A 12,843-nucleotide genomic window follows, 5' to 3' on the forward strand; every position below is an offset into this window, starting at 1 on the left:
TTGGCCATCCGACAAATGTGTGTCCAAATAGTGTAAATTACAGGGCATCAATCATCGCCCTCTAGCGGCGGACTAATGCTCCAAGTCATATCTCGCAAATGACACACGCTGGTCTCCCGAGCTTCCACTTGGGTTAAACAAAATCAACTCAAAGTTTGATGTTATCGTTTCACCCACACCCGGGGGCTTTGTTCTGTGTCAGAGGTCGCAACCGGGTACTCGATACCCGTACCCTACCCGATACCCGGCTACCCGTACCCGGCCGGGTACGGGTACCCGTTTGCGACCCTGGTGCGGCCGGGTACGGGTAGGCCGTGAGTCACTGGTGAGTAACCGTTTGTCACTCATTTCCCAACGTCTTGTCTCTTCTCACAATTCATGTTCCTAGAATCAACCCACCCGCGCCTGCAACGTGGCTTCATCCCAAAAGTCGCAATCGGGTACCCGTACCCTCCCCGATACCCGGCCGGGTACGGGTAGCCGGGTATTGGGTAGGGTACGGGTACCCGATTGCGACCCTGGTGCGGCCGGGTACGGGTACGGGTAAGGAATCAAAACCCGTTTGCGACCTCTGTTCTGTGTACAACAGAGATCTCAACAGACATGGCTCAAGTGCCTTTGACATGGCCATTACGAATATCCTTTCAGAGAGAGAGACACCCAGAGACCCAGGGCTTGAGCCTTGAACCTGGGAGCTGGCTGGTTTGTGATTCTGGTTGTGACCCCACCCTGGCCTCTGTCTCTGGGTGGGGAGGGGTGATGTAGTGGTTAGCGCTACGCTGCGCTGCGACCCCGGTGACCCGAGTTAGATTCCCGCTCACGGCCAACACCGATGACGATTATCTGAACCGGTGTTTGGCCTCCCCTAGGTCGACTCAGCCTCAAATGAGTACCCGGTGGGATGTGCAGTAAACATTGCCGCTGGTGCTGCTCGCTAACAGCACTTGCCCCAACAGTTTGTTAAGGCTATACGGGGGATCTTTGTCTTTGCACCACCCTGGCCTCTGCCTCGGCCAATTTAATGTTTGTTCAGTTGTCTGCGGCCCAAGAATAGCTGGGGTATTGTGGCTGGCAAGCGGGCGCAGTGAGTGGCTATTAATGAGCAGTAACCGGAGATCACACCGCGGTGTATTTGTGTTTCCTACGAGGGTGATAAAAGTCAGTGTGGCTGTGTGTGTGTCTCTGTGTGTGTGTGTCTCTGTGTGTCTGCGTGTGTGCCTGTGTATGCGTGTCTGTGTGTCTGTGTATCTGTGTGTATCTGTGTGTGTCTGTGTCGGTGTGTGTGTGTCAATGTGTGTGTCAGTTTGTGTGTGTGTATCTGTGTGTATCTGTGTGTGTATGTGTGTATCTGTGTGTGTATGTGTGTATCTGTGTGTGTATGTGTGTGTGTGTGTCGGTGTGTGTCTGTGTGTGAGTCTGTGTGTGTGAGTCTGTGTGTGAGTTTGTGTGTGTCAATGTGTGTATGTCAGTGTGTCAATGTGCGTGTGTGTGTGTCTGTGTATGTCTGTGTGTGTGTCAGTGTGGTGCATCAGCCAGTCATCTCAGTCAGTCGACCTGTGGCACCTGGCCTCAAGGTGCACATGGCCTGGCACAAGCGTCGTGGTGACGTCACCGCCACTTAGTGGCGAATGGCGGTTGTTGTTGTTGTCTGCGTATGTGTCTGCGTGTATCTGTGTGTGTCTGTGTGACTGTGTGTCTGTGTGACTGTGTGGAGAGAGTGGAGAGTTTCCCATACCTTGGCGGTATGCTCATGATCGGCTACGGTTAAACAGCAGAGGTCTCACTCCGAATCAGTCAAGTGGCATTATCTTCGCACAAAGCTTCAGGTCTTCTCGGCCACGGTCATTCCCTCCCTTTTCTACGCTTGCGAAATGTGGACCCCCCTAATGGAGCATCTTCGCCGGTTAGAAACATTTAGGCTGGCCTGCCTACGATCCATCCTGGGTTTAACCAGGCTGGATTGTGTGAGGAGCTCACAAATCTTCGAAAGATCTGGACAAAGCCCCATCGATGAGCTCCTCCGGCAGGCAAGGCTGCGTTGGCTGGGTCATGTAGCCCGCATGCCCAGCCACCGCATGCCTAAACAGCTTTTGTTCGGCTGGATCGAGGGGGCTAGAGAAGAGATGGAGTGATGTGGTACAGGACGATGTAGAGCTGAGTGGACTTGCCGATGACTGGTACCAGCGGTGTCAAGATCGGCCTCTGTGGAGGAGACTCGTGAAGGATGCTACTGGGCAGTTGGAGGCAGTCGCCCTCCAACAACAACGAAGGGCGGGGGAGCGACGCTCACAAGTTGGCACAGTAGGGGGCACAGGTGGTGCATCAGCCAGTCATCTCAGTCATCTCAGTCAGTCGACCTGTGGCATCTGGGTCTGCCCCGTGACCTCCTGCCAGCAGGCGTTCGACACTTCACGTGGCCTCAAGGTGCACATAGCCTGGCACAAGCGTCGTGGTGACGTCACCACCACTTAGTGGTGAATGGCGGTTGTTGTTGTTGTCTGTGTGACTCTGTGTAACTTGTGTGTTTGTGTGGGGAGCGGCAGTGTAGTGGTTTGCGCGCTGTGCTACAAACCCGGCGACCCGAGTTTGACTTACGCTCACGGCCACCAACACCAGTGACGATTATCTGAGTCGGCCCTGAGCCTCCCCTAGGTAGACTCAGCCTCAAATGAGTACCTGGTGCGGTGTGTAGTAAACATCGCCACTGCGGAGACAAAGGCGGCCGGGCGTGGTGTTGGCCACCCATCCCTTCGTGTGCCGTGCCGGCCTTCATAGGTGCTCGCTAACAACGCTTGCCCCAACATATAGTTAAGGCTACACGGGGGATCTTTGTCTTTGTTGGCGTTAGAGCACCCGCTCTTCTGTGCAACGGTGCCGGCCTTAATAGGCGCTCGCTAACGGTACTCTACGCGCAAGACGGTGGTGTCCGCTCGTCTATTTTTTGCTCGTGACTGTTTTTCGGGAGGGCGTTGCCAGGTTTTTCGCCAGCGGCAGTGGGGCGATGTTCGTGGTGAAGATTCCAAGAGTAATTGTCAATTAAAAAGTGGACCAGGGTGCCCGCACACACACACACACGTGGCCTACTTTTTGCGAACGACGTCAGGGGGGGGGGGGGGGATCTTTAACATCCTCCGTGAAGCGGCTAGGGACGTAGAGAGGGGGTTCAACACTTGATTTCGAACCGCAAATATTCCTGCAACAAACCACCCAGCCCAGCGAAAGTGCAACCGCTTGGGTTGGTTGTTGCACCGTCCATGACTCATAAGGAAGTGAGTGGAACAACGCAGACGCGCAGATTTAAACACATTCTTGCGGAGGGAGCTGGTAGCAACGTTGGGTTGCTCGGTCAATGGCCAGGGTCAACGGCGGCGTGGTGTATTCCGCAAATATGCCCGACTGTGAGGGTGGGCACAAGCCGGCGTGAGTAGGTTAAACGTTGAGTTTTATAAGGGCACCACGGGGTGACCAGCCCCTCCCCACCCAGCCCCACCCCCACCCAGCCCCACCCTCCCCACCCAGCCCCTCCCCACCCTCCCCACCCAGCCCCTCCCCACCCTCCCAACCCAGCGCCTCCCCACCCTCCCCTCCCCACCCAGCCCCACCCTCCCCACCCAGCCCCTCTCCACCCTCCCCTCCCCTCCCCACCCAGCCCCTCCCTGCACGACGGACGGACACAATAATATCCTGTGGGCTGGTGGAACCAGTGGGTTCCTACCAGTAACATCTCGTTCTAGACCCCCGCAGCATCACGACCTCCCGGCTGAGACATGTCTCGAGAACAATGCGGTTGTAAATCGTCCACCGCATCAGAACATCAGCAGGATGATGTGCGCATCTCCTTCGTGGGCGGTAAATTCAAGACACCCCACAGATTGTGTGGTCGTGCAACCCAAGCCTATGAACCGTATAGATGAGCAATAAGAAGAGGTTTTACCCTATCTGGCAATGCAACAGGAGTAGCATTAAGATGTTCAAACGCCAAATTAGAAACCCTTTTTGCGAGGCATCAAGTTCGCATTAACCACACATACATGTGGCAAAACACGCAAACAAACGTGCTCTCATAGTATCTGCATTGTCTTTGAAATTGATTGGCCTACACCAGAGGCAGCAGCCTTCTTCATGGCCTCGTCTCACCACCAGTGTCAGACCAGAGAACAGCAAAAGGCGAGCAGTACAAAGACGATGCAAGTATCAGAACACTTCTAGGTCGGGTGAAGCAGTCAGTATTCAAAGTGATGAAAAATAAGAATCGTTTTTACCCTTTCTGGGCGAAAAGATCGATATCACTGCTCAACCCGAGCTAATAAGTGTCCCGCATTGTCTTTGTGCTGTTTCGCCTTTTGGCATTCTCTGGTCTGACACTGGAGAGACAAAGCCGTAGAGAAGACTGTCTTCTGGTGTAGGCCAATCAGTTTCAAAGACAAATGCATCATGTGTTCTTGATAGCTTTGAAGTTTTCGTGACTGTAGGGATCCATACTCTTTGGTTCTCTCGGTAAAGTCACGTGGGTAGAAAATAAAATCTCCCCTTTGCTTTTGCTCTTTGATCCTTTCTAGCTGCTCTTCATCCAGCACCCCCACCCCCTCTCCTCCCTGCCCCCCCCCCCCTCTTACCTATATAACCTCGTATTACGAGAGTCCTTCTACCCACTTCAGCAGTTGTTTCTTGCAGTGGTTTTCCCACCTGATGATGGACGCTTGTGTTGCGCCCGAAACGTCGTGATTTTATTTATTTTATTTTACACCTACGTGACTTTACCGAAAGAAGCAAAGAGCATGTATCCTTTATCAGAGCCATGTTTGTGTTTGCATGTTCACCACAAGCGCTGTGTGTGGTTAACGCAATAACTTGATTCCTTGCAAAAGATCATCTATTTGGTGTTTGAACATCTTAACACAACTCCTGTTCTATTGCCGGAACAGGTCAATTCTACTTATATTTTTCATCATTTTAGAAACTGGCCAGTAGGTCCCCTAGGTACGGACCGCAGAGTAAACCGCTGGTTTCTGAGCTCCTTCAACGGAGGAGGAATCACAAACACATCAAAAAAGCTCTCTCTACAGAAGCTCGAAACCGTATTGGAATTTAGCTCATGTGAACACAAAGCATTGCCGTACGCAACCATAGAATGTAAAGTCTGAGAAGCTCCTTTCGTATTGCTATGTTGCCAGGGACTGCACATGATGAGCGGCTAAAACGAGGCAAGTTGGCGCAGTGGGGAGCACAAGGCGGTGGTGCATCTGCCAGCCATCTCAGTCAGTCAACCCACAACAACTACTGGGTCTGTCCCGTCACCTCCTGCTCGAGAGCCTTCGACACTTCGGATAGCGATATTCTTGGTTCTTTCGGTAAAGTCACGTAGAAGGGAAATAATAACATAATAAAACATATGAAGTAAAATTCTCGCGACGTTTCGGCCACAACGCAAGCAGCCGTCCTCAGGTGAAAGACAGCGTCCTAATGAACACCACCAAGCTTGGCAGCGTATTTTAAGCTTAGAGTCGCGGCATCTCTTCAGAAAGGTGAGAGACTCGATTAGCTGAGCCTTCTTATACCGGAGTTTGTTGAAGGATCTCAAAGTTATGTGGAATCCCTCCCCGTAGAGGCGGTTAAATTTCAATGTGAAGCTTTCGTGACTGCCGGGATTCATATTCTTGGTTCGTTCTGTTTCTTCACCTGAGGACGGCTGCTTGCGTTGTGGCCGAAACGTCGTGAGCATTTTATTTTATTACGTTTTATTTTATATTTTATTATTTCCCTTCTACGTGACTTTACCGAAAGAACCAAGAATATGAATCCCTGCAGTCACGAACGCTTTAAATCGAAACTTCGGATAGCCTCAAAGTGCACCTCGTCTGCCGTGAGCGCCGTTGGAAGCGTGACTGCCGCCTAGTGGCGAACGGCGGTTGTTGTTGTTCTATCACGAGCACTCGCATTGCGAGTTGGGCGATGATGGTGCCAATGACGACCCCCTCCTCGTGTTGTTTCGTGGCCCGTGATGATCTCTTCACGGCGATCTCGCATTGCTACGTTGCCGATGATGGTGCCCGTATAATTAGCGCTCTCGGGTTGCTATTTTGCCGATGACGATTGTCTAAATAGCGCTCTCACATTGCTATGTTGTCGATGACGCCATCTCGATAGGAACGCTCTCACATTGCTATGTTGTTGATGACGATTGTCTAAATAGCGCTCTCGCGTTGCTATTTTGCCGATGACGATTATCTAAATAGCGCCCTCACCTTGCTATGTTGTCGATTACGATCTCTACATAGAGCGCTCTCACATTGCTATGTTGTCGATTACGATCTCTACATAGAGCGCTCTCACATTGCTATGTTGTCGATTACGATCTCTACATAGGAGCGCTCTCGCATTGCTATGTTGTCGATTACGATCTCTACATAGGAGCGCTCTCACATTGCTATGTTGTCGATTACGATCTCTACATAGAGCGCTCTCACATTGCTATGTTGTCGATTACGATCTCTACATAGGAGCGCTCTCGCATTGCTATGTTGTCGATTACGATCTCTACATAGGAGCGCTCTCACATTGCTATGTTGTCGATTACGATCTCTACATAGAGCGCTCTCACATTGCTATGTTGGCAATGACGATTTTCTAAATCGCGCTCTCACATTGCTATGTTGGCAAAGACGATCTCTGGAGCGCTCGTAAAACAGAGATCGTCATCGGCAACATAGCAATTACGAAGCGTCTATTGTGTCCCCTCGCATACCAACGTTGCCCATGAGGATCTCTACATAAGTAGCGCGCTCGGCATTGCGTTGTCGCCGATGACGATATCTGTATCTGAGCGCTCTCAGAGATCGTCATCGGCAACATCGCACTTGTAAGAGTGCTCGTCTGTAAAGGGGCCGTGCATAAATGACGTCACGCTCCCTGGGGGGGCGGGGGGGTCAGACATTTGTGACGATATGTGACGAGGGGGGGGGGGTTGAGAAATGTGACGTCACATCAAAATGCGCAACTTTAAATAAATATAGACAACACGTTCTACTTAATTAAATATACTTTTTAATAAATGTTTTCTCCTACAACATCAGAGTGCAGCGCCACATTAAATACGCACTACAATAACAATAGTTTAAAGCGATTTGAAGCATGTTTTATTTTGGGGGGGCAGAGCTTTGTGACGTCATATTTGAGGGGGGTCTGACTTTTTGTGACGCCGTGTGACGATGGGGGGGGGGGGTAAAAAATCGTCCAAAATTGCGTGACGTCATTTATGGACGGCCTCAAAGTTCGTCATCGCAAACAATGGCAGTGCGAGAGCACTTTTTACACAGATAATAATTGGCGCTCTCGCTTTAATATTCTACCGATGATGACCTCTCTTTAAGACCGTTTTTGCACTGCTACGTTTCCAATCACGACCTCTACTCAAGAGCGCTCTCGCACTGCTACGTTGCCGATCACGACCTCTACTCAAGAGTGCTCTCCCACTGCTACATTGCCGATCACGACCTCTACGTAAGAGCGCTCTCACACTGCTACATTGCCGATCACGACCTCTACGTAAGAGCGCTCTCACACTGCTGCGTTGCCGATCACGATCTCTACTTAAGAGCGCTCTCGCACTGCTACGTTGCCGATCACGACCTTTACTAAAGAGCGCTCTCGCACTGCTACGTTGACGATCACGATTTCTACTAAAGAGCTCTCTCGCACTGCTACGTTGCCGATCACGACCTCTACTTAAGAGCGCTCTCACACTGCTACGTTGCCGATCACGACCTTTACTCAAGAGCGCTCTCACACTGCTACGTTGCCGATCACGACCTCTACTAAAGAGCGCTCTCACACTGCTACATTGCCGATCACGACCTCTACTAAAGAGCGCTCTCACACTGCTACATTGCCGATCACGACCTCTACTTAAGAGCGCTCTCATACTGCTACGTTGCCGATCACGACCTCTACTTAAACGCGCTCTCCAACTGCTACATTGCCGATCACGACCTCTACTTATGAGCGCTCTCACACTGCTACGTTGCCGATCACGACCTTTACTCAAGAGCGCTCTCACACTGCTACGTTGCCGATCACGACCTTTACTAAAGGAGCGCTCTCGCACTGCTACGTCGCCGATCACGATCCCCGCTAACACGGAAGCGGATCTCCACTTCCACCAGCGCGCGCCGGTCAGGGGTCGCGTGAGAGGTAATCGAAACGCGAGCGGAAACTTGCGGGAACTCGCGTCTCTGACGGCTTCACGAACAAACAAACAAAGTCGTTGAGGGGCCGACCCTGAGCGGGAACTCGCCGGGGGCGCCGTGCGTGAGGCCTGCTCCCCTGGACCTCGAGCCCGGTGAGCTTCGGAGGGCGGCGCTTTGACAGCGACGACGTCGGGGGTGGGGGGTGGGTGAAGGTTTCCCTTGAAGGTTTCCTTGTGGTGCCGTGGTTAATGGTCTTAGAGAGTTCGTCTCGGTGGTGGGGATGGGGGTGGTGGTGGAGGTGGTGATGGGGGTCGTGATGGTGCTGGGGTGTTGGGGTGGTGGTGGGGGTGGTGATGGTGGTGGTGGTGATGGTGGTGGTGATGGTGGTGGTGGTGATGGTGGTGGTGGTGGGGGTCGTGATGGTGCTGGGGTGTTGGGGGGGTGGTGATGGTGGTGGTGGTGCTGGGGGGTTGGTGATGTTGGGGGGGGGGGGCGGTCAGCAAAAAAAAATTAGCGACATTTTTTGTTGGGATTCGGGCTTAAAAACAACAAAAGCGACTCTCAATATTTTAAGAGCCGCCAGTGAATCTGACGTCCGAGGCGGCGTTTGGGTCCTTCAAGGTCACGAAGAGAGTTCCCTCGGAAGAGCCGCGGGGTTTTTTGACCCCCCCTCACCGTGACCCCCCTCACCGTGACCCCCCTTGCCGTGACCCCCTTCACCGTGACCCTCCCACCGTGACCCCGCGCTGAGGCTCGTGAACGGGACGAGGTTTGGCGAGACGGCGGCCTTCACGCAGCACGACGGGGCAGCTCGCAACAAGGCACGACTCAAGAGAGTTTGTTTATTACCGGAGGAAATCCGATTAGCTATAAAGCTCTTTATATATTATTATTTTCATCTTCACGGATGTGTCCAGGAAGGCCTCGACGAGCCAGACGAGAGGCTTCAACATTCATGTGGTTCATAGTCTTTAGTTCTTTGGGTAAAGTCACGTAGATAGATTTCGATTTAAAGCTTTCGTGACTGCAGGGATTCATCTTCTTGGTTTTTTCGGTAAAGTCACGTAGAAGGGAAGTAATCAAATAATAAAAATAAAACATAATAAAATTAAACAATTCTCACGACGTTTCGGCCACAACGCAAGCAGCCGTCCTCAGGTGAAGAATGAGACAATCCAAGCTAGGAGCTCACGTAGATAGAAAATAGTAAAATAAATAAAAATTATTTAAACAAAAATTCACGCCGTTTCGATAGCAACACCAGCGGTCGGTCGCCAGGTTTTTATTTAATTATTTTTATTTTATTATTTCCTATCTCCGTGACTTTACCCAAAGAACCAAAGACTATGAATTACTGCAGTCACGAACGTTTTAAGTCAAAATGTATGTTGTTGGCGGTGGTGGTGAAGCTTGGAAAAGCGATGATGGCTTTAATGTTTGTGATGCCATCATATTTCAGATGGTGCTCGTGCTCCGGTGTGAAGATAGTGATGGTGCTGCTGATTCTGTTTGATGATGATGATGATGGTGGTTATTCTTATTTGTAGCATGAAGTCATCACGCCTTTGACCAATTCTTCCAGAGCTCGCTCCGTCTCATCCGATCTCAGAAGCTAAGCAGGTTGGAGCCTGGATGGTCGGAGGCGGTGCGGCAAAACGAATTGGTTGCGCTGTACTTCTATGCTGCCGTGCGTGTGCGCCCCGGCTTCACCAACCCGCAGGAGCAGCGCGGTGGAGTACAGCCAGACGCAACCCCACGCCGTGTGGGGGGGGAGTTCTCATCCAGCAGTGGATTGACTTGACGAAGGGGCCGTTTTCTGTCGCCCGTTAGAGACCGAACCGCCGTCGTCACCATCGCCGCCGTCGCCGCCCGTGCTGGAAGTGTCGGCAGGAACTCGCGGGGCACCATGGACCCCGGGAAGGGCCGAGACGTCAAATCCTCCGACGTATCCGACCGAATTCAACAGCTGCTGCACGATGTGAACACCAACCCAGTGGTGCGTGGCCATGGTCGCTGTGTGCGCGCGTGTACGTGTGTGTACGTGCGCGGGTGTGTGTGTGTGTACGTGCGCGGGTGTGTGTGTGTGTACGTGCGCGGGTGTGTGTGTGTGTACGTGCGCGGGTGTGTGTGTGTGTACGTGCGCGGGTGTGTGTGTGTGTACGTGCGTGTGTGTGTGTGTACGTGCGCGGGTGTGTGTGTGTGTACGTGCGCGGGTGTGTGTGTGTGTGCGTGCGCGGGTGTGTGTGTTCGTGCGCGGGTGTGTGTGTGTGTACGTGCGCGGGTGTGTGTGTGTGTACGTGCGCGGGTGTGTGTGTGTGTGCGTGCGCGGGTGTGTGTGTGTGTGCGTGCGCGGGTGTGTGTGTGTGTGCGTGCGCGGGTGTGTGTGTGTGTGCGTGCGCGGGTGTGTGTGTGTGTGCGTGCGCGGGTGTGTGTGTGTGTGCGTGCGCGGGTGTGTGTGTGTGTGCGTGCGCGGGTGTGTGTGTGTGTGCGCGTGCGCGGGTGTGTGTGTGTGTACGTGCGCGGGTGTGTGTGTGTGTACGTGCGCGGGTGTGTGTGTGTGTACGTGCGCGGGTGTGTGTGTGTGTACGTGCGCGGGTGTGTGTGTGTGTGCGTGCGCGGGTGTGTGTGTGTGTGCGTGCGCGGGTGTGTGTGTGTGTGCGTGCGCGGGTGTGCGTGTGTGTGCGTGCGCGGGTGTGTGTGTGTGTGTGTGTGCGCGCGTGTGTGTGTGTGTGCGTGCGCGGGTGTGTGTGTGTGTGCGTGCGTGTGCGTGTGTGTACGTGCGCGGGTGTGTGTGTGTGTGCGTGCGCGGGTGTGTGTGTGTGTACGTGCGCGGGTGTGTGTGTGTGTGCGTGCGCGGGTGTGTGTGTGTGTGCGTGCGCGGGTGTGTGTGTGTACGTGTGCGTACGTGTGTGTACCCAGGTGGGTTGCTACAGTAGTTGCGGTGAGCGCGCTGCGTTAAGAACCCGGCGAGCTCGATTCGCTCGCTGACACCGGTGACGATTATCGGAGTCGATCCTGGGCCGCCTCTAGGTCGACTCGGCCTCAAATGAGTACCTGGTACGGTGTGTAGTAAACATCATCGCCACTGGGGAGACAAAGGCGGCCGTGCGTGGTGGTGGCCACCAACCCGCCCTGGTGTGCCGTGCCAGCCTTCGTAGGTGCTCGCTAACAGCACTTGCCCCGGCAAAGGCGCTCTGCTCTGCGTGAATGTGTGAACTTGTGATTGGACTTGCCGATGACCGGTACCAGCGGTGTCGACATCGGCCTCTGCGGAGGCCGAGGCTCGTGAAGGACGCTGCTACCGGGCAGTTGGAGGAAGTCGCCCTCCTGCAACCGCGGAGGGCAGAGAAGCGACGCTCACAACAACGAGCGGAGCGCCGGGCGGCTAAAACGCAGCGGGTTTGCGCTATGGGTGGCACCATTGCGACGCCCTGCTACAGCCTCGCCAAGGGCACCCTCAGTGGCAGCTGTCCATGAGCGGTAACGAGTATACGCAGTGCTGGCCTGCCAAGTGTTGGCAGGAGTTTTGCGGTCGGGGAGCGACGATTGCTGCGTGTTCTGCATGTACGACGGACTTCGTTCGCACCACCGTACGTAGCCAACTATATAAAATTTGTACATTTACTCGCGTTACATTCAAAATTATATTCCTTGCTTTATCAGTCGCCTGAGCCAGTGGTGGAAAAATTCGCATTCCTGTGGCGGGGCCAAGTAGATCCGTTGGGGATTTACTTCCCCACAAAACGGTGCCCATTTAATCAACCCCGGAGAGAGGGAGGAGAGAGGGAGATGATGATGATGATGGGTCGAATCGACCCCCACCGACCACGATTTGAACTCCGAACCTTCCGCTTGCGAGCCGGTGAATTCTCGTGACTGCGGTGGCGCGGTGGGGGGGGGAGGGAGCCGCTGGCTGCCTTCCCCCCCCCCCCCCGGCTTCTGTGACGTCGCCACTCCTACCGCGTCCCGCAAACTAAAAGCGCAGCTCCCTGCTCGTGTTCCCCGCCGCCGCCGTCGACGCCAGCATTCCACGGCTCTCCGTCCCCCCCCATCCGTCCCTCCCCACCCACCCCTCCCCGGGGCCGGCACGGCGATGTTCCATTAATAACTCCCCGAGCGTCCGCCACCGCCGCCACTTGATTCCCGGCCGGCCCGTTGCGCGTGAAGTCCCCCCACCCCCCCCACTCCCGGCGTGCATCCCACGTAGCGGCGGCGTTTACAGCGTCGCCTCGCTGCTACCCCAACGAAGCGAACGGGCAGGCGGCTTCGTTCGTCCGTCCGTCCGTTCGTCCACTCGTTCGTACCCCTCCCGGGCGTCCGTCTCTCCGCGGCGGCAAAAAACAAAAATCTGCGCTTTACGCAAAGCCGTCGGCCGCACGGCATTTTGGGAAAGTGTAATTTGAGCGCTTGGCAGAGTCTGGCTGCTGGTGAACGGGCGATCTCGCGGGTGTGGGGCCCCTCCTCTCCCTGCGCTACGGGGTGGGGGGGGGTCCGAGTTGGTCGAGATTACACAACTCGACGTCATCGCATTTTGGGCTCCCCTCCCCTGGGTCGAGGTGGCTCGACGGGGGAGCGGTCGGATGGCTCGCGATGGGAGGAGGGTCGCGAGTTAGGAGCCTGGTTGGTTTGGGGGTTGACTCGGCCCATCATCATCATG

General features: G+C 54.2%; 2 protein-coding genes across 2 annotated transcripts in view; one reads left to right on the forward strand and one right to left on the reverse strand.

The window, feature by feature from the left end:
• Positions 1-518: 518 nt before the first annotated feature.
• The window catches only part of TBC1D24 (TBC1 domain family member 24), a 525,632-nt gene continuing 513,307 nt past the window's right edge, over positions 519-12,843 (reverse strand). Inside the window, exon 13 of the transcript XR_013640389.1 lies at positions 519-569. The gene's annotated coding sequence lies outside the window, so the exon portion shown is untranslated. The remainder of the gene's footprint in view (positions 570-12,843) is intronic.
• Positions 8,953-12,843, forward strand: part of LDAF1 (lipid droplet assembly factor 1) — a 15,315-nt gene continuing 11,424 nt past the window's right edge. Inside the window, exons 1-2 of the mRNA XM_078880755.1 lie at positions 8,953-9,022; positions 10,017-10,182. Of these exons, the coding sequence (XP_078736881.1) occupies positions 10,093-10,182 (90 nt within the window). The 5' untranslated portion in view covers positions 8,953-9,022; positions 10,017-10,092. The remainder of the gene's footprint in view (positions 9,023-10,016; positions 10,183-12,843) is intronic.

This window comes from Lampetra fluviatilis, chromosome 58 (assembly GCF_964198595.1).
Source record: "Lampetra fluviatilis chromosome 58, kcLamFluv1.1, whole genome shotgun sequence".
Lineage (NCBI taxonomy): Eukaryota > Metazoa > Chordata > Hyperoartia > Petromyzontiformes > Petromyzontidae > Lampetra > Lampetra fluviatilis.